The sequence below is a fragment of the Asparagus officinalis genome, unplaced genomic scaffold, assembly GCF_001876935.1.
Source record: "Asparagus officinalis unplaced genomic scaffold, Aspof.V1 AsparagusV1_Un1173, whole genome shotgun sequence".
Lineage (NCBI taxonomy): Eukaryota > Viridiplantae > Streptophyta > Magnoliopsida > Asparagales > Asparagaceae > Asparagus > Asparagus officinalis.
Window position 1 is genome coordinate 1 of NW_017973432.1, and position 15,996 is coordinate 15,996.

The 15,996-nt window shown below is 50.9% G+C and overlaps 1 protein-coding gene across 1 annotated transcript; it reads left to right on the top strand.

Moving 5' to 3' along the window:
• The first annotated feature begins 6,902 nt into the window (after positions 1–6,902).
• On the top strand, positions 6,903–12,256 carry LOC109828366. Its single transcript, XM_020395379.1, has 7 exons — positions 6,903–6,999; positions 7,769–7,878; positions 8,181–10,397; positions 10,484–10,678; positions 10,758–11,132; positions 11,212–11,367; positions 11,444–12,256. Exons 2-7 carry the CDS (start codon positions 7,776–7,778, stop codon positions 12,190–12,192), a joined length of 3,795 nt encoding a protein of 1,264 aa, XP_020250968.1. The 5' UTR covers positions 6,903–6,999; positions 7,769–7,775; the 3' UTR covers positions 12,193–12,256.
• The last annotated feature ends 3,740 nt before the right edge of the window (positions 12,257–15,996 follow it).

The window sequence follows — 15,996 nt, forward strand, 5'->3', positions numbered from 1 at the left end:
AAGGGACCGAGGCGACCTTTCACAGGAACCTTGGAGGTTGAAGGGTCTGTGTTCATACCTGACCCTACCAGAGGTGCCGGGGTAAGGGGAACAGGATTTGGCCTTGGTGAAGGTTGGGCAGCAACTTCTTTCACTTTAGTCTTAGGCGTTGGATTCGCCTTCATCATCCACATTTGTTTGAGTTTTGGCGGAGTCTTGACCGCCTCCTCTTTTTGCATCTCCTCTGCTTTCTTCAAGAGAGCTCGGGCATGCGCAAGGAGTGCACGGCGCTTCCTGATTCTCTCTTCAAGAGTGGAGCGATTCCTTGTAACACGCACCCACTTGTTTGTTTCTGCTTGAGAGGAGGGGCTGGTTATGTACCTTTGTTGCTCTTGGCGTTGTCTTGCTTTGAGATCTTCGCTGTAGCGGACCCCATCCATAGGCTCCAAAGCCTTGGCCATTTGACGAGCAAGACGTTGACGCCGCCTTTGGAGTGCCCTCTTTGATACAGCTGGAGCGCCTTCAGTAGCCACCTTCTTGGGGGAGGAGCCCAGATCTGCGATCTTGACCACGTTGGGTGACACGGAGTCGCCACGTGGTGCAAGTGCAGCGATGGCTAAGGGATCTTGGGTCTTTGAGCCGAGGGTCCCACGAACGACTCTGGAGGAGGATGCCTTCTTTCGCCTACTTGGAGAGGCGGATCTGGAGGAGGAGGAAGAGAGGTATTCTTCGTACTTCTGCTGGTCGAACTCGTACTCGACCTCTTCGTTCACCCGGATCTTGAGGGCCGGTTGCGTCACGACGGCGTCGGTTGCGATGCCGTTGGCTCCCACTGTGGTCGCCAGTCTGTTTTCGGTGAAAGTTGCTGTTTTCATTGCTTTTGGATCTGTTACAACTTCAATCGTTACAACAAGAATCGATTAAAAAAGTCGATTACAACTTTATCGAAAATAAACACGAGATCCCGTTTTGGTGCGGTCTCGCTTGCGTGGGTCTTTAGCCTGTGACGGGGACGTCAATATCCGTGGACCACCGGTAGGTCAGATCCGTTCCGAGAAAATCGGACAGAGTTTCGTCTATCCGCGAGGGGATTTAGAAACTCTGAACTTCGTCGACCCGCGTGGGATCTAGAAGTTATGAAGCTTATATCTCGGCTAAAGCGAGACACCAGCTCTACTTAGTATCACCGCTAAAGGGCAATACTAAGGAAAAGAAAAGGGGGAAGGAAGAAGACCCTTTTTTGCTGCAGAAGGCTCGAGCACTCCTCACTCCGGCAGGGCTTCGCCTAGGCTCTCTCCAAGAAATCCTCCAAGGCCACCAAAAGAAATCAAGAACCCTTTTTTGCTGCAGAAGGCTCGGGCACTCCTCACTCCGGCAGGGCTTCGCCTAGGCTCTCTCCAAGAAATCCTCCAAGGCCACCAAAAGAAATCAAGTCCACCTTAGGGTTTTGAACCGCGTAGGTTGGCTTTTGTCGTCACGTGTTGACTTTCGTCGTCACGTGTTGACTTTTGTCGCAACGCGCTGTCCGGCGTTGACCTAAGGTTACGCGTTGACCGGCGTCCACCTTAGGGTTTTGAACCGCGTAGGTTGGCTTTTGTCGTCACGTGTTGACTTTCGTCGTCACGTGTTGACTTTTGTCGCAACGCGCTGTCCGGCGTTGACCTAAGGTTACGCGTTGACCGGCGTCCACCTTAGGGTTTTGAACCGCGTAGGTTGGCTTTTGTCGTCACGTGTTGACTTTCGTCGTCACGTGTTGACTTTTGTCGCAACGCGCTGTCCGGCGTTGACCTAAGGTTACGCGTTGACCGGCGTCCACCTTAGGGTTTTGAACCGCGTAGGTTGGCTTTTGTCGTCACGTGTTGACTTTCGTCGTCACGTGTTGACTTTTGTCGCAACGCGCTGTCCGGCGTTGACCTAAGGTTACGCGTTGACCGGCGTCCACCTTAGGGTTTTGAACCGCGTAGGTTGGCTTTTGTCGTCACGTGTTGACTTTCGTCGTCACGTGTTGACTTTTGTCGCAACGCGCTGTCCGGCGTTGACCTAAGGTTACGCGTTGACCGGCGTCCACCTTAGGGTTTTGAACCGCGTAGGTTGGCTTTTGTCGTCACGTGTTGACTTTCGTCGTCACGTGTTGACTTTTGTCGCAACGCGCTGTCCGGCGTTGACCTAAGGTTACGCGTTGACCGGCGTCCACCTTAGGGTTTTGAACCGCGTAGGTTGGCTTTTGTCGTCACGTGTTGACTTTCGTCGTCACGTGTTGACTTTTGTCGCAACGCGCTGTCCGGCGTTGACCTAAGGTTACGCGTTGACCGGCGTCCACCTTAGGGTTTTGAACCGCGTAGGTTGGCTTTTGTCGTCACGTGTTGACTTTCGTCGTCACGTGTTGACTTTTGTCGCAACGCGCTGTCCGGCGTTGACCTAAGGTTACGCGTTGACCGGCGTCCACCTTAGGGTTTTGAACCGCGTAGGTTGGCTTTTGTCGTCACGTGTTGACTTTCGTCGTCACGTGTTGACTTTTGTCGCAACGCGCTGTCCGGCGTTGACCTAAGGTTACGCGTTGACCGGCGTCCACCTTAGGGTTTTGAACCGCGTAGGTTGGCTTTTGTCGTCACGTGTTGACTTTCGTCGTCACGTGTTGACTTTTGTCGCAACGCGCTGTCCGGCGTTGACCTAAGGTTACGCGTTGACCGGCGTCCACCTTAGGGTTTTGAACCGCGTAGGTTGGCTTTTGTCGTCACGTGTTGACTTTCGTCGTCACGTGTTGACTTTTGTCGCAACGCGCTGTCCGGCGTTGACCTAAGGTTACGCGTTGACCGGCGTCCACCTTAGGGTTTTGAACCGCGTAGGTTGGCTTTTGTCGTCACGTGTTGACTTTCGTCGTCACGTGTTGACTTTTGTCGCAACGCGCTGTCCGGCGTTGACCTAAGGTTACGCGTTGACCGGCGTCCACCTTAGGGTTTTGAACCGCGTAGGTTGGCTTTTGTCGTCACGTGTTGACTTTCGTCGTCACGTGTTGACTTTTGTCGCAACGCGCTGTCCGGCGTTGACCTAAGGTTACGCGTTGACCGGCGTCCACCTTAGGGTTTTGAACCGCGTAGGTTGGCTTTTGTCGTCACGTGTTGACTTTCGTCGTCACGTGTTGACTTTTGTCGCAACGCGCTGTCCGGCGTTGACCTAAGGTTACGCGTTGACCGGCGTCCACCTTAGGGTTTTGAACCGCGTAGGTTGGCTTTTGTCGTCACGTGTTGACTTTCGTCGTCACGTGTTGACTTTTGTCGCAACGCGCTGTCCGGCGTTGACCTAAGGTTACGCGTTGACCGGCGTCCACCTTAGGGTTTTGAACCGCGTAGGTTGGCTTTTGTCGTCACGTGTTGACTTTCGTCGTCACGTGTTGACTTTTGTCGCAACGCGCTGTCCGGCGTTGACCTAAGGTTACGCGTTGACCGGCGTCCACCTTAGGGTTTTGAACCGCGTAGGTTGGCTTTTGTCGTCACGTGTTGACTTTCGTCGTCACGTGTTGACTTTTGTCGCAACGCGCTGTCCGGCGTTGACCTAAGGTTACGCGTTGACCGGCGTCCACCTTAGGGTTTTGAACCGCGTAGGTTGGCTTTTGTCGTCACGTGTTGACTTTCGTCGTCACGTGTTGACTTTTGTCGCAACGCGCTGTCCGGCGTTGACCTAAGGTTACGCGTTGACCGGCGTCCACCTTAGGGTTTTGAACCGCGTAGGTTGGCTTTTGTCGTCACGTGTTGACTTTCGTCGTCACGTGTTGACTTTTGTCGCAACGCGCTGTCCGGCGTTGACCTAAGGTTACGCGTTGACCGGCGTCCACCTTAGGGTTTTGAACCGCGTAGGTTGGCTTTTGTCGTCACGTGTTGACTTTCGTCGTCACGTGTTGACTTTTGTCGCAACGCGCTGTCCGGCGTTGACCTAAGGTTACGCGTTGACCGGCGTCCACCTTAGGGTTTTGAACCGCGTAGGTTGGCTTTTGTCGTCACGTGTTGACTTTCGTCGTCACGTGTTGACTTTTGTCGCAACGCGCTGTCCGGCGTTGACCTAAGGTTACGCGTTGACCGGCGTCCACCTTAGGGTTTTGAACCGCGTAGGTTGGCTTTTGTCGTCACGTGTTGACTTTCGTCGTCACGTGTTGACTTTTGTCGCAACGCGCTGTCCGGCGTTGACCTAAGGTTACGCGTTGACCGGCGTCCACCTTAGGGTTTTGAACCGCGTAGGTTGGCTTTTGTCGTCACGTGTTGACTTTCGTCGTCACGTGTTGACTTTTGTCGCAACGCGCTGTCCGGCGTTGACCTAAGGTTACGCGTTGACCGGCGTCCACCTTAGGGTTTTGAACCGCGTAGGTTGGCTTTTGTCGTCACGTGTTGACTTTCGTCGTCACGTGTTGACTTTTGTCGCAACGCGCTGTCCGGCGTTGACCTAAGGTTACGCGTTGACCGGCGTCCACCTTAGGGTTTTGAACCGCGTAGGTTGGCTTTTGTCGTCACGTGTTGACTTTCGTCGTCACGTGTTGACTTTTGTCGCAACGCGCTGTCCGGCGTTGACCTAAGGTTACGCGTTGACCGGCGTCCACCTTAGGGTTTTGAACCGCGTAGGTTGGCTTTTGTCGTCACGTGTTGACTTTCGTCGTCACGTGTTGACTTTTGTCGCAACGCGCTGTCCGGCGTTGACCTAAGGTTACGCGTTGACCGGCGTCCACCTTAGGGTTTTGAACCGCGTAGGTTGGCTTTTGTCGTCACGTGTTGACTTTCGTCGTCACGTGTTGACTTTTGTCGCAACGCGCTGTCCGGCGTTGACCTAAGGTTACGCGTTGACCGGCGTCCACCTTAGGGTTTTGAACCGCGTAGGTTGGCTTTTGTCGTCACGTGTTGACTTTCGTCGTCACGTGTTGACTTTTGTCGCAACGCGCTGTCCGGCGTTGACCTAAGGTTACGCGTTGACCGGCGTCCACCTTAGGGTTTTGAACCGCGTAGGTTGGCTTTTGTCGTCACGTGTTGACTTTCGTCGTCACGTGTTGACTTTTGTCGCAACGCGCTGTCCGGCGTTGACCTAAGGTTACGCGTTGACCGGCGTCCACCTTAGGGTTTTGAACCGCGTAGGTTGGCTTTTGTCGTCACGTGTTGACTTTCGTCGTCACGTGTTGACTTTTGTCGCAACGCGCTGTCCGGCGTTGACCTAAGGTTACGCGTTGACCGGCGTCCACCTTAGGGTTTTGAACCGCGTAGGTTGGCTTTTGTCGTCACGTGTTGACTTTCGTCGTCACGTGTTGACTTTTGTCGCAACGCGCTGTCCGGCGTTGACCTAAGGTTACGCGTTGACCGGCGTCCACCTTAGGGTTTTGAACCGCGTAGGTTGGCTTTTGTCGTCACGTGTTGACTTTCGTCGTCACGTGTTGACTTTTGTCGCAACGCGCTGTCCGGCGTTGACCTAAGGTTACGCGTTGACCGGCGTCCACCTTAGGGTTTTGAACCGCGTAGGTTGGCTTTTGTCGTCACGTGTTGACTTTCGTCGTCACGTGTTGACTTTTGTCGCAACGCGCTGTCCGGCGTTGACCTAAGGTTACGCGTTGACCGGCGTCCACCTTAGGGTTTTGAACCGCGTAGGTTGGCTTTTGTCGTCACGTGTTGACTTTCGTCGTCACGTGTTGACTTTTGTCGCAACGCGCTGTCCGGCGTTGACCTAAGGTTACGCGTTGACCGGCGTCCACCTTAGGGTTTTGAACCGCGTAGGTTGGCTTTTGTCGTCACGTGTTGACTTTCGTCGTCACGTGTTGACTTTTGTCGCAACGCGCTGTCCGGCGTTGACCTAAGGTTACGCGTTGACCGGCGTCCACCTTAGGGTTTTGAACCGCGTAGGTTGGCTTTTGTCGTCACGTGTTGACTTTCGTCGTCACGTGTTGACTTTTGTCGCAACGCGCTGTCCGGCGTTGACCTAAGGTTACGCGTTGACCGGCGTCCACCTTAGGGTTTTGAACCGCGTAGGTTGGCTTTTGTCGTCACGTGTTGACTTTCGTCGTCACGTGTTGACTTTTGTCGCAACGCGCTGTCCGGCGTTGACCTAAGGTTACGCGTTGACCGGCGTCCACCTTAGGGTTTTGAACCGCGTAGGTTGGCTTTTGTCGTCACGTGTTGACTTTCGTCGTCACGTGTTGACTTTTGTCGCAACGCGCTGTCCGGCGTTGACCTAAGGTTACGCGTTGACCGGCGTCCACCTTAGGGTTTTGAACCGCGTAGGTTGGCTCTTGTCATCACGTGTTGATTTTCGTCGCCACGTGTTGACTTTTGACGCAACGCGTTGTCCGGCGTTGACCTAAGGTTACGCGTTGACCGGCGTCCACCTTAGGGTTTTGAACCGCGTGGGTTGGCTCTTGTCATCACGTGTTGATTTTCGTCGCCACGTGTTGATTTTTGACGCAACGCGTTGTCCGGCGTTGACCTAAGGTTACGCGTTGACCGGCGTCCACCTTAGGGTTTTGAACCGCGTAGGTTGACTTGTGGGACTCATCCATATTTTTCAACCGTCGGCGGAGAAAACCAATGTTTGTGGAAACATCGTGGATATGGAAAACAATTCCGGGTACCGGAAAATATCTCGGGGGATCAAAACATCGCGTAGGGGGTTGAAACCCGGGCGAAGCACCCCGGGGTGCCTCGGCAATGCCGAGACACCCTTGGGGGTGTCTCGGCAATGCCGAGACACCCCTAGGGGTGTTTCTCCCCTAGTTTTGTCTTGTTCCTTTTTTTGGCCTCTTGTGCATGGTCCCCCCCTCCTTTATTTTGAATTTCAAGAGAGAACCCCACCCCCAAAACCGAATTCTTTCCCCCCATTTTCGGTTTTCTTTCTTCTTCCTCCCCCTCTTTCCTCCATTGATTTGCTCTTGAGAACCCTTCAATCCCTTAAAAGATTCGGGATTTTGACGGGTACCCATTTGCCGGAATCTTCTCCTCTTTCAAACGAGGGTCTTGGCCTCCATTTCCGAGCCCGAAGGAAAACTCCTTTGACTTGGTAAGTTTTTCTTCACAAACCCCTTATTTTCTTGCAAAGATCATGTCTTTATGCTTGTAATAGATAAGGGTTTATGGATGAAATAAGCATTTGGGGGGTTTTATTGCAAAAACCGAAACTATAGGGGTTTATTTGCAAAATTCGTGGGTCTGAAATTTTGGGGGCTCTTATGCAAACATGAACTGAAATTTGGGAGGCTTGGGTTCGTGTTTGTTTCTTCAAGAAATGGGGGTGCTTTGTGTAAGAGGGTTAAAGAACTGTTTGAGGGGTTTATTTGCAAAACAGTCCCTAAATATTTGGAGGGGCTTATTGTCAAAAGAGCCACGAATTTGGGGCTGAAATCCAAGAAGTTTAAACCCCCGACCCTTGATCGAATTTTTGGTAAAAGCATATGGATGCAAAACCAAAAGTTCATGGAGGGACTTTTATGTAAAATTGACCAAATTCTGCAAAAGGGCTTATTTGCAAAATTTGATCAAAATTATAGGGTACCGGGATGTTCGATGATCAAGTATGATGACCATAACCCGAGTCATACGTGTCCTTGACCTGAATTTGGCCTTGAGCACGAGGGGTATTTTGGGTATTTCACCAAAATTTTCCGCGAAATGACGATTATCGTTTCGCGTGCACGAAATTCGTAGGCTTAATTAGACTTTAACTACAAAATCCTATTTGTTATTAGGATTTCGAGTCCAAGTGCTTAATTTCCCTTCTTCCGATATTTCGTGTATATATATCGTACCTGATGTACTGCTCTTCATTGCAGATTCACGATGTCTCCCCGTCGGTCTCGTCTTTCCGGGAGTCACCCTTGCTCGCAGCATGGCGTGGAGGAGGCTCCTACGACATCATCTCCAGTGACCTCTTGCTTTGGGGGTAAGAATCTTATATATATTTTTTTCTTTTATCCCGGATTGACCTCTCGCGGGTCATGACGGAAGAACCGATACCCCTCCCGCGGGGGTTAAGGTTTCGGACTTGCTTTGCTTAGCCAATTCAAGTCCTCGGTTATATTGGGGCGATCTCGTGTTGCCTTACACCTTATAGGTCGGTATATGTTATCACGGTGTCTACGTGATGACGCATACCGTTCTCCCGGTGTAGGGCACTCGAAATCGAATAATCTCGTCTTGCGTTTATGACATGGATTTTCTGACTCCATCTTTGCTTTGTTGCAGTTGAGTTTCCCGGGGGTAGTCTCCCTCATCATGCCCCTACCGGTTGTAGTAGGGAAGTGTTTTCTTCGGCTTCTGCCAGGCAGATCATCGATCCCCTTCCGCAGTTCGACAGAGATCGCTCAGACGAGTTCTGTCGCTTGATAAAGGATGGAGGGCGTCACTGTTTACGCCAACTTATCACCGATGCTCCTCTCACCGCAGACGCCACTTCTACTGAAGCTTTAAAGAAGCCGGGTTTTCTATTCGGGGATCGCACCGAAGATCCTGCCGCGCTGACTCTTGCTGAGGAGCACTGGCTTACCCTTGACGAGGGAGCTCTTTTATATATCCCCTCTATTCCTCGCCAGTGCTCTTTTACTGACTTGGAGAAACAGGCTGTGGGGCGACAGATGTCCTGGCCTCTTACCAATGCTGTTACACACGTTCAGTGCGGATACATTTCTCATCACAAGAGTCCCGGTTCTCTGGGGTATCAATCCATTTGTGGCCTTCGACCCGGGATCATGGGTCTTGACACTGCACCTCCAGGCGAGGTATCGGCGGCCGCTCTCACCGTGAGGAATCGTTTAGCTCATCTGGGAAGACAATTACCTCGACTGGATTACCGATGTTATGGTTGGGCTTCCTCACTGGCTAAGGGATGGTGGACCCGTTTGACCAGTTATGTTCTGGGACGCTGGGAGAGAGACTTGAAGGGTAGTGGATTATATACGCCCATACGGGCTACTATGTATGGACTTCCCGTTAGCTGCCGTCACTTCTTGGCATTGCTCGAGACATATATGCCTGATAGTAATACCTTCTTGACCAGTGGCGGAGAGCTAGGGTTGGCTCTTCATGAGATGCACCAGGTTTCCGGGCTTTCGATGGGAGATTGCCCGTATCAGGAATACTTCCCTTCTAACCAACAGTTGGAGTGTTTGAAGAAGGATACTCCCGATGTGTATGACACTCTCTGGGACCTCACCTGTCATTATCACACCTGTTTGCTCCAGAGTTCTCCTCCAGCGAAGACGAAGAGGAAGATCAGCTTGAAGCAGTTTGCTGTTTACCTGTTTCCTAACTTGGAGGATGATTCCGAGGAGTCCATACATGAGTTAGGCGTTTTGACCCCTGCCGCTATTAATGAGCTGATGGAGAAGAATGAAACTCATTCTTATACCATTGCTAGTGCCGAGGGGGCTTTTCCGGCCGGGACTAAGTTTCGATCGTTCCTCTATCATGCCCAGAAGTCTATCGATCCTCGGTCTCTGTTAGCTGGCTACCTTGCTCTTTGGCTGAAGAAGTGTGTTGTTCCATATCAGTCTTCAGACGCTCTACCCCTCGAGGTGCTCTTCCCTGCGGTCCAGCTAGCTTATGGGAGGGAGCTTTCTCTGCTTCCAGCGATGGTTGCCAGCATCCATTGCGGGCTTAGGGGTGTAGTTCGTGTTCTTACCCAAGTGGGTTCTAAACCCTCGACTGAGCTTACCTGCCCGAAGGTTGAGCTGCCCTACGCTTATTTGATGGCGTGGTTCGTTCTTCACCGTCCGGACTTGATGTCGGCGCCCAGCGCCGTTGATGTTCCCGTTCCTTTCCTACAGCTGTTGGAGGAGAGTAGATGGGTTGGGAAGAAATTTGAAGATGTACAAAAAGAACTTCGAGTTCGCAGGAACTGGGAGTTCTTCAAATGCTTCCCTCGCTTTTCGGGACGTTATGGCGAGGAGTTGACTGATATGGAGAAACCCCGAACTAACCGGACTGCTCTCGACGTCGGTTGTTTCCGCTGGTTGGTGAACATCCGAGTCGGGTATCTTGTTCTCCGGGTGAAGGACCGCTGCCACATAGAGCCTTACCTTCCCTGCCGTTTCGCACGTCAGTTTGGCTATGACCAACTATACGTTGGGAATCCGAGTCGTAGTTTGCGTGTTGAGGGAGGACTCGTTGACGGCGTACGGGCGTGGTTATGGACCATGGTTGGCTGCACCGGGGCTCAGTTTGCTCTTCCCTCCTATAAACGCAAGCCGATGATTACCTTCCTCAGCTGTAAATGGTTCCTCTCTGCCGATGAATCCATAAGTGTGAGGAGTCTTTCGGAACTAGAATCCGATCACTTGGTTCAATCTGCTATGATGGCTGCTCGCAGGGCTGAGCCTGCTCAGAGACAGAGGAAGAAGTCCACCGGAATTCCCGAAGGGGAGTATGCAGATATAGATACCGACCAAGCAGAACTTGATACAGGTTTGTCATGCTCTTTGATCCTCTTTCTCGACTTCAATTGGTATTGGCGAAAGATCTGGTTCATGAGATGATTCTTGTTGTTTCAGGTGGGGTAGCCGACGACCATGGGTCGCTCGCTTCCCGTCGTGCGAAATCCAAGTTTGGTGGCCAAACTTCGCATGACCGCCCCGTTGGTTCTATGAGGGGTGATCCTTCGAAAAGGAAAAAGATTGCCCATAAACCTCATGTTGATCAGCGCTCCCATGGGGTAGATTCAGGAGGCTTTGCCGACGGGGAGGAAGGTAACATTTTGTTGTACCCACTTTTATTGCTTTAAGATGATTTACCTTCCGGGATCCCTGATCCTGTTTCATAATTCAGGGTTCTTCGAGGAGGGCGAGCTTCCACCAGGTCCGGTATTCTCTGGGGCTGACAACATGGACTGCTTCATGCAGCAGGTGTGCGACGCCCTTCGTGATGGCTCCCTGGGCATTGATCTGAACATCGATCTTGGGCAGGCAGATGGTGTTGATCCCACCGGTTCATTTTCAGATATACCTACATCCGGTGCTGCAGGTGTTGCGACAGAAGGGCCAGACGGGGATGGGGCCTCCCCTATTGCAGATTTCGAAGAGCAGGGATATGTTCCTGCACCGGTCTTCCCGAGACCTGACTCTGGACTGTTAGCCGATATGTTAGCTGAACAAGCTCCCACCGGGACTGTGAGACCACTCTTTGAGAGTGATTCATCCACAGGTATATATCCAATTTCCTCTCTTCTTTGCTTGTCTCAGTCTCCATTTTGACTAATAAAGAAGTGCAACTATATGACCAGGCGCTGTACCTGATTCTGCTATAGCTTCGGGTGTTTTCCCGCCTTCGCCTAATACGACTGACTTGCCCACGAGGGTTGATATACCTTCCATGAGCATTCCTGTCGTTACTTCGGAGCCTGTCGAACCCCAACCCGAGGGGATTTCCGCCGGTATAGGTATACCTCGAATTTCCCTTAGGGTCTTTTCGATTGTATTTAATAGTTTCTTGACCTCCCATACTGCTGCTTGCAGGTTCTCGACCGTCTCTATATGAGCAGGTCCATGCTCTCTTGGCCGATACCAATCCAGATGGGGATGTCTTCCGCACTGACCTCGGCTTCTTTACTGCCTTTTATAACGGCGTGATTGATAAGCTTCTGCACAGAGGGTCTTCTTTTGATCAGTTCAGGCGTTCCTTCTCCCGTCACATGATGATGATGAGGGAAGAGGGATATCCGGATTTGGCCGATTCCTTTACAGCTGATTTCGCTGCCCTGGAGTCAGAGATTCGAGAGCTGAGGGAGTTGAAGGCTGGTGGAGCTCCCTCTTTTGCATCTTCTCAGGTGGAGGATAGGTTGACGCAGTGGCATGAACTGCGATCTTCCGTTGGCAGCGAGCTTCGATCACGTGAGCGCACTGTCGAGCAGCTGATGGCCTCTCTGGCGAGGAAAGACACCAGCAGAGCTGAGTTAGTGAGCTCCTTAGATTCCACTCGTGCAGAGATAGCTAGACTGAAGGAGGCCTTGGAACGCGCCGAAGAATCTGCCGCTACCATTTCTGAGGAACTGGTTGGGTTGGAGCGTTCTCGTGAATGGACACTCGACAGGCTGGGATCAGTGCAGGAGGGGTTGATGAAGCTACGACACGAAGCCGCAGAGGTTCTCAACAGTTCCGAAGATTCTGTCCGAGCTAGCCTGCAGGCGGAGTTCGAGCAGGACTATATGGACAGGCTCTCTGGTTTAGAGTCTCATATTCTTAGCCGTCGGTTGCCTTCGGACTAACGAGCTTTTGTTGTATGCTTTTGACTTGATTTATTAATAGAAAATCCGCATTTGCTTCTTTTGTGTTTTCTCTGTATCTCTTCCGAATGACAGATTTATGGGATTTTTGGCAAACCCCCAGCCATCAACGGGTTTGAGGTGCCTTTACCGATTACCGTTTGAATCGGGCTAGCATGCGGATTGTCGAAATCCGTTCCGCATGTAACGTTGTGCTGAGAGAGTAAACTCTCTGAGGCTTTGTGCTATGATCTTGAATACATAGGCTTCGTCTTTCTCACGGGAATAGACTACCCGGCAACGCGTGTTAGGCGTTGACTTTGGGGTTTTTGGCAAACCCCCAGCCTTCAACGGGTTTGATGTGCCTTTACCGATCACCGTTTGAATCGGGCTAGCATGCGGATTATCGAAATCCGTTCCGTATGTAACGTTGTGCTAAAGGAATGAACTCCCTTAGACTTGCTGCTACGACTTCGAATACGTAGACTTTGCCCTTGTTACGGGAATAGGCTACCCGGCAACACGTGTTAGGTGTTGACTTATCCCTACTTAGGATTCGGGATAAAATTCCCCACGCACCAAGTGCGCGGATTGGAAGTTGAAAGTTGTGTCAAAATAGGAGAGGAAGAATTTTATATTCTATCTCCCGCTGGAAAGGAAACTTGAGGTGGGATTCCCCACCCCCAGTATCTGGAAGGATGAACTGGGAATGGGATCTCCACTCCGAGCACCCGGAATGATGAACTGGGAGTGGGGTCGCCACTCCGAGCATCGGAAAGGTCCGAGGAGAGGAAGAATTTTATATTCTATCTCCCGCTGGAAAGGAAACTTGAGGTGGGATTCCCCACCCCCAGTATCTGGAAGGATGAACTGGGAATGGGATCTCCACTCCGAGCACCCGGAATGATGAACTGGGAGTGGGGTCGCCACTCCGAGCATCGGAAAGGTCCGAGGAGAGGAAGAATTTTATATTCTATCTCCCGGTGGAAAGGAAACTCGAGGTGGCACACCCCCAGAATCCGAAAGGCTCAAACGACCCTAACTGTCGTAAGGTTTGGTCATTTGACTCTGAAGAGGAAGAATTTTATATTCTATCTTCAGCTGGAAAGGAAACTCGAGGTGGCACACCCCCAGAATCCGAAAGGCTCAAACGACCCTAACTGTCGTAAGGTTTGGTCATTTGACTCTGAAGAGGAAGAATTTTATATTCTATCTTCAGAACTGGAGAGGAAGAATTTTATATTCTATCTCCAGCAAAAGAGGGAAACTCGAGGTGGGATCTCCACCTCCAGAATCCGCAGGATGAAACTAGAAGTGGGATCTCCACTCCGAGAATCGGAAAGTTCAAACGACCCTAACTGTCGTAAGGTTTGGTCATTTGAACAAAAGATGACTCGGTCTTAGTCTCGACCAGGGTAAGTTGTGACTAAGCGAGGGTTCGAGATGACCCTAACTGTCGTAAGGTTTGGTCATTCGGGAGTTTGAAAGTGGACCTCTCGTTCATTGAAGGAATCGAGAGGGGACTTTGGCTTTGGTCCTAACTGTCGTAAGGTTTGACCAAGTGGGAAATTTGGAACGATCACAACTACGTGAAAGTTTGACCGCCCGATTTGTGGACCTCTCGTTCGTTGAAGGAATCGAGAGGGGACTTTGGCTTTGGTCCTAACTGTCGTAAGGTTTGACCGAGTGAGGAATGTGTGGCGAAGACTATGAGTAATCGAACACCAATGAAAGTTTTGTGAGGGAAAATTAATCCCTCGAATGATTGGATCTCATCTGATGAGGGTTAGAGTCTGACAAACTAGAACATTCGGGGTTCGAATGTGGACTTCTTGTTCATCTCTCTTATACCGACCAGGTTATCCCTAAGAATACCCCAATGTGGTATTCTTCCGGGAACTTCCCGATACATCAGCTCCTTCTGAAAGGTGCTAAGGATAGTACCTCTTCAGGAATTTGCCATTTATTGGCATCATCAGCCGATCACCATCTTTGGTGACTAGGCGATAGGCGCCGTTTGAGTAGACTGTTTCTACTACGAACGGTCCTTCCCATTTGGGCTCGAACTTGCCCTTCTTCTTGGAGCTCAGGTTCATAGGATGTCTTTCAGTTAAGACCAAATCCCCTTCCTTAAAACTCCTTTGTCGAACCTTTTTGTCGAAGGCTCGAGAAATTCTGGCTTGGTAGAACTCGATATGCTGTTGAGCCTCCAGGCGCTTTTCATCGAGCATCTCGAGTTCTTCGAGGCGCTTTTGATGCTGTTCTTCGGTCGTCATTTGGGTTGTAAGGGCGATCCGAAGAGATGGAATTTGAACTTCCAAAGGGAGAACGGCTTCACATCCATATACTAATGAATACGGGGTTGCACCGGTTGGTGTACGTACCGTGGTACGATAGGCCCATAGTGCTGCACCGAGCTTGTCATCCCAATCTCGCTTGTTACTTTTCACAAGCTTTGACAAAAGTTTTATGATAGTCTTGTTGAAGGCTTCAGCTAATCCATTTGCTGTGGGATTATAAGCCGTTGATGAGATGTCCTGAATTTTGAATTTTTCGCAGAACCTTATGAAGGCGTTGCTGACAAACTGAGGACCATTGTCATGTATGATTCGTCTTGGAACACCATGCCTGTAAATGATGTGGTGCTTGATGAATCCAATGACGTTGCTCGTCTTAACTTCTCTGAGTGGAATTGCTTCAGCCCATTTGGAGAAGTAATCGGTAATCGCCAGGATGAACCGGTCGCCTTTGATCGAAGGGGGATTTATAGGACCAACAATGTCCATTCCCCAAGTCTCGAACGGCCAAGATGTTACCGAGGGATGCAGATGCTCCGGAGGTTGGTGCATATAATTCGCATGTACTTGACACGCATGACACTTCCGGGCATATGTGATTGCTTCGCTCATCATGTGAGGCCAGAAATATCCCATTCTTCTGATGCGATCATAAAGCTTGGGGCCAGGCTCGTGCGCGCCACACTCCCCTTCATGTGCCTCTCTAAGCACTTCTTGGGCTTCTTTGGTTGATAGGCAACGCAATATCAGCCCATCGTACCCCCTGCGGTATAGCGTTCGATTCTCTGTATTGTAGTAGAATCTGGGTGCTCTTCGCCGGATTGACTCTCTTTCCTTCACATCTTCTGGCAAGATTCCATGCAAGACGTAGTCGATGATGGGGAAACGCCAATCTCGTGGTTCGAACTCGATTTGAGTAGCGTGTACCTCTTGAACTTCTTCTTCCTCGGCATCTTCACTGTAAAGCGGCACTAGGAGTTGGTGAGTTCTTACCGTAACAAACTGCTCTGTTTCGGGAGGCTGCGCTAGTGACACGGCCAATGCGGCCAACGCATCTGCATAGGTATTCTGTAGCCGTGGAATATGTTCGATGAAGAATCCTTCAAATGATTCCGCTATCTCCACTGCCATCTTATGGTATGGAATTAAATCCTGACTTCGGACTTCATATTCTCCTTGGACTTGCTTGACTATTAGTTGAGAATCGCCGAAGGCTTCGAGATACTCAACCCCCAGCTCCTTAGCGAAGTTGAGTCCAATAATCAGTGCATTATACTCTGCCACATTATTTGAACATGGCTTGGTTAATGAATAGGCTCGGGGCATCACGTGTTTTCCTGGGGAAACTAAGACCACTCCAACCCCGGAGGAGACCTTAGAACGTCCAGGAGTATCTGTGACAAGAGCTGCTCGAGAGGCGCCATCGAAGTATAAACGCCACACTTGTTGGTGTGAAGTTGCGTTGACCTCGTGGGTTTCATCAGGTAGGTCGTCGTATATCTCGGCAGGA

Bases quoted from the DNA above. Each gene is read 5' to 3' on its own strand.
- LOC109828366 (XM_020395379.1), top strand. From the start codon at position 7,776: ATGTCTCCCCGTCGGTCTCGTCTTTCCGGGAGTCACCCTTGCTCGCAG. The intron at 10,398-10,483 runs GTTTGTCATGCT...TTGTTGTTTCAG, and splicing joins CCAAGCAGAACTTGATACAG to GTGGGGTAGCCGACGACCAT. The intron at 11,133-11,211 runs GTATATATCCAA...CTATATGACCAG, and splicing joins TGAGAGTGATTCATCCACAG to GCGCTGTACCTGATTCTGCT.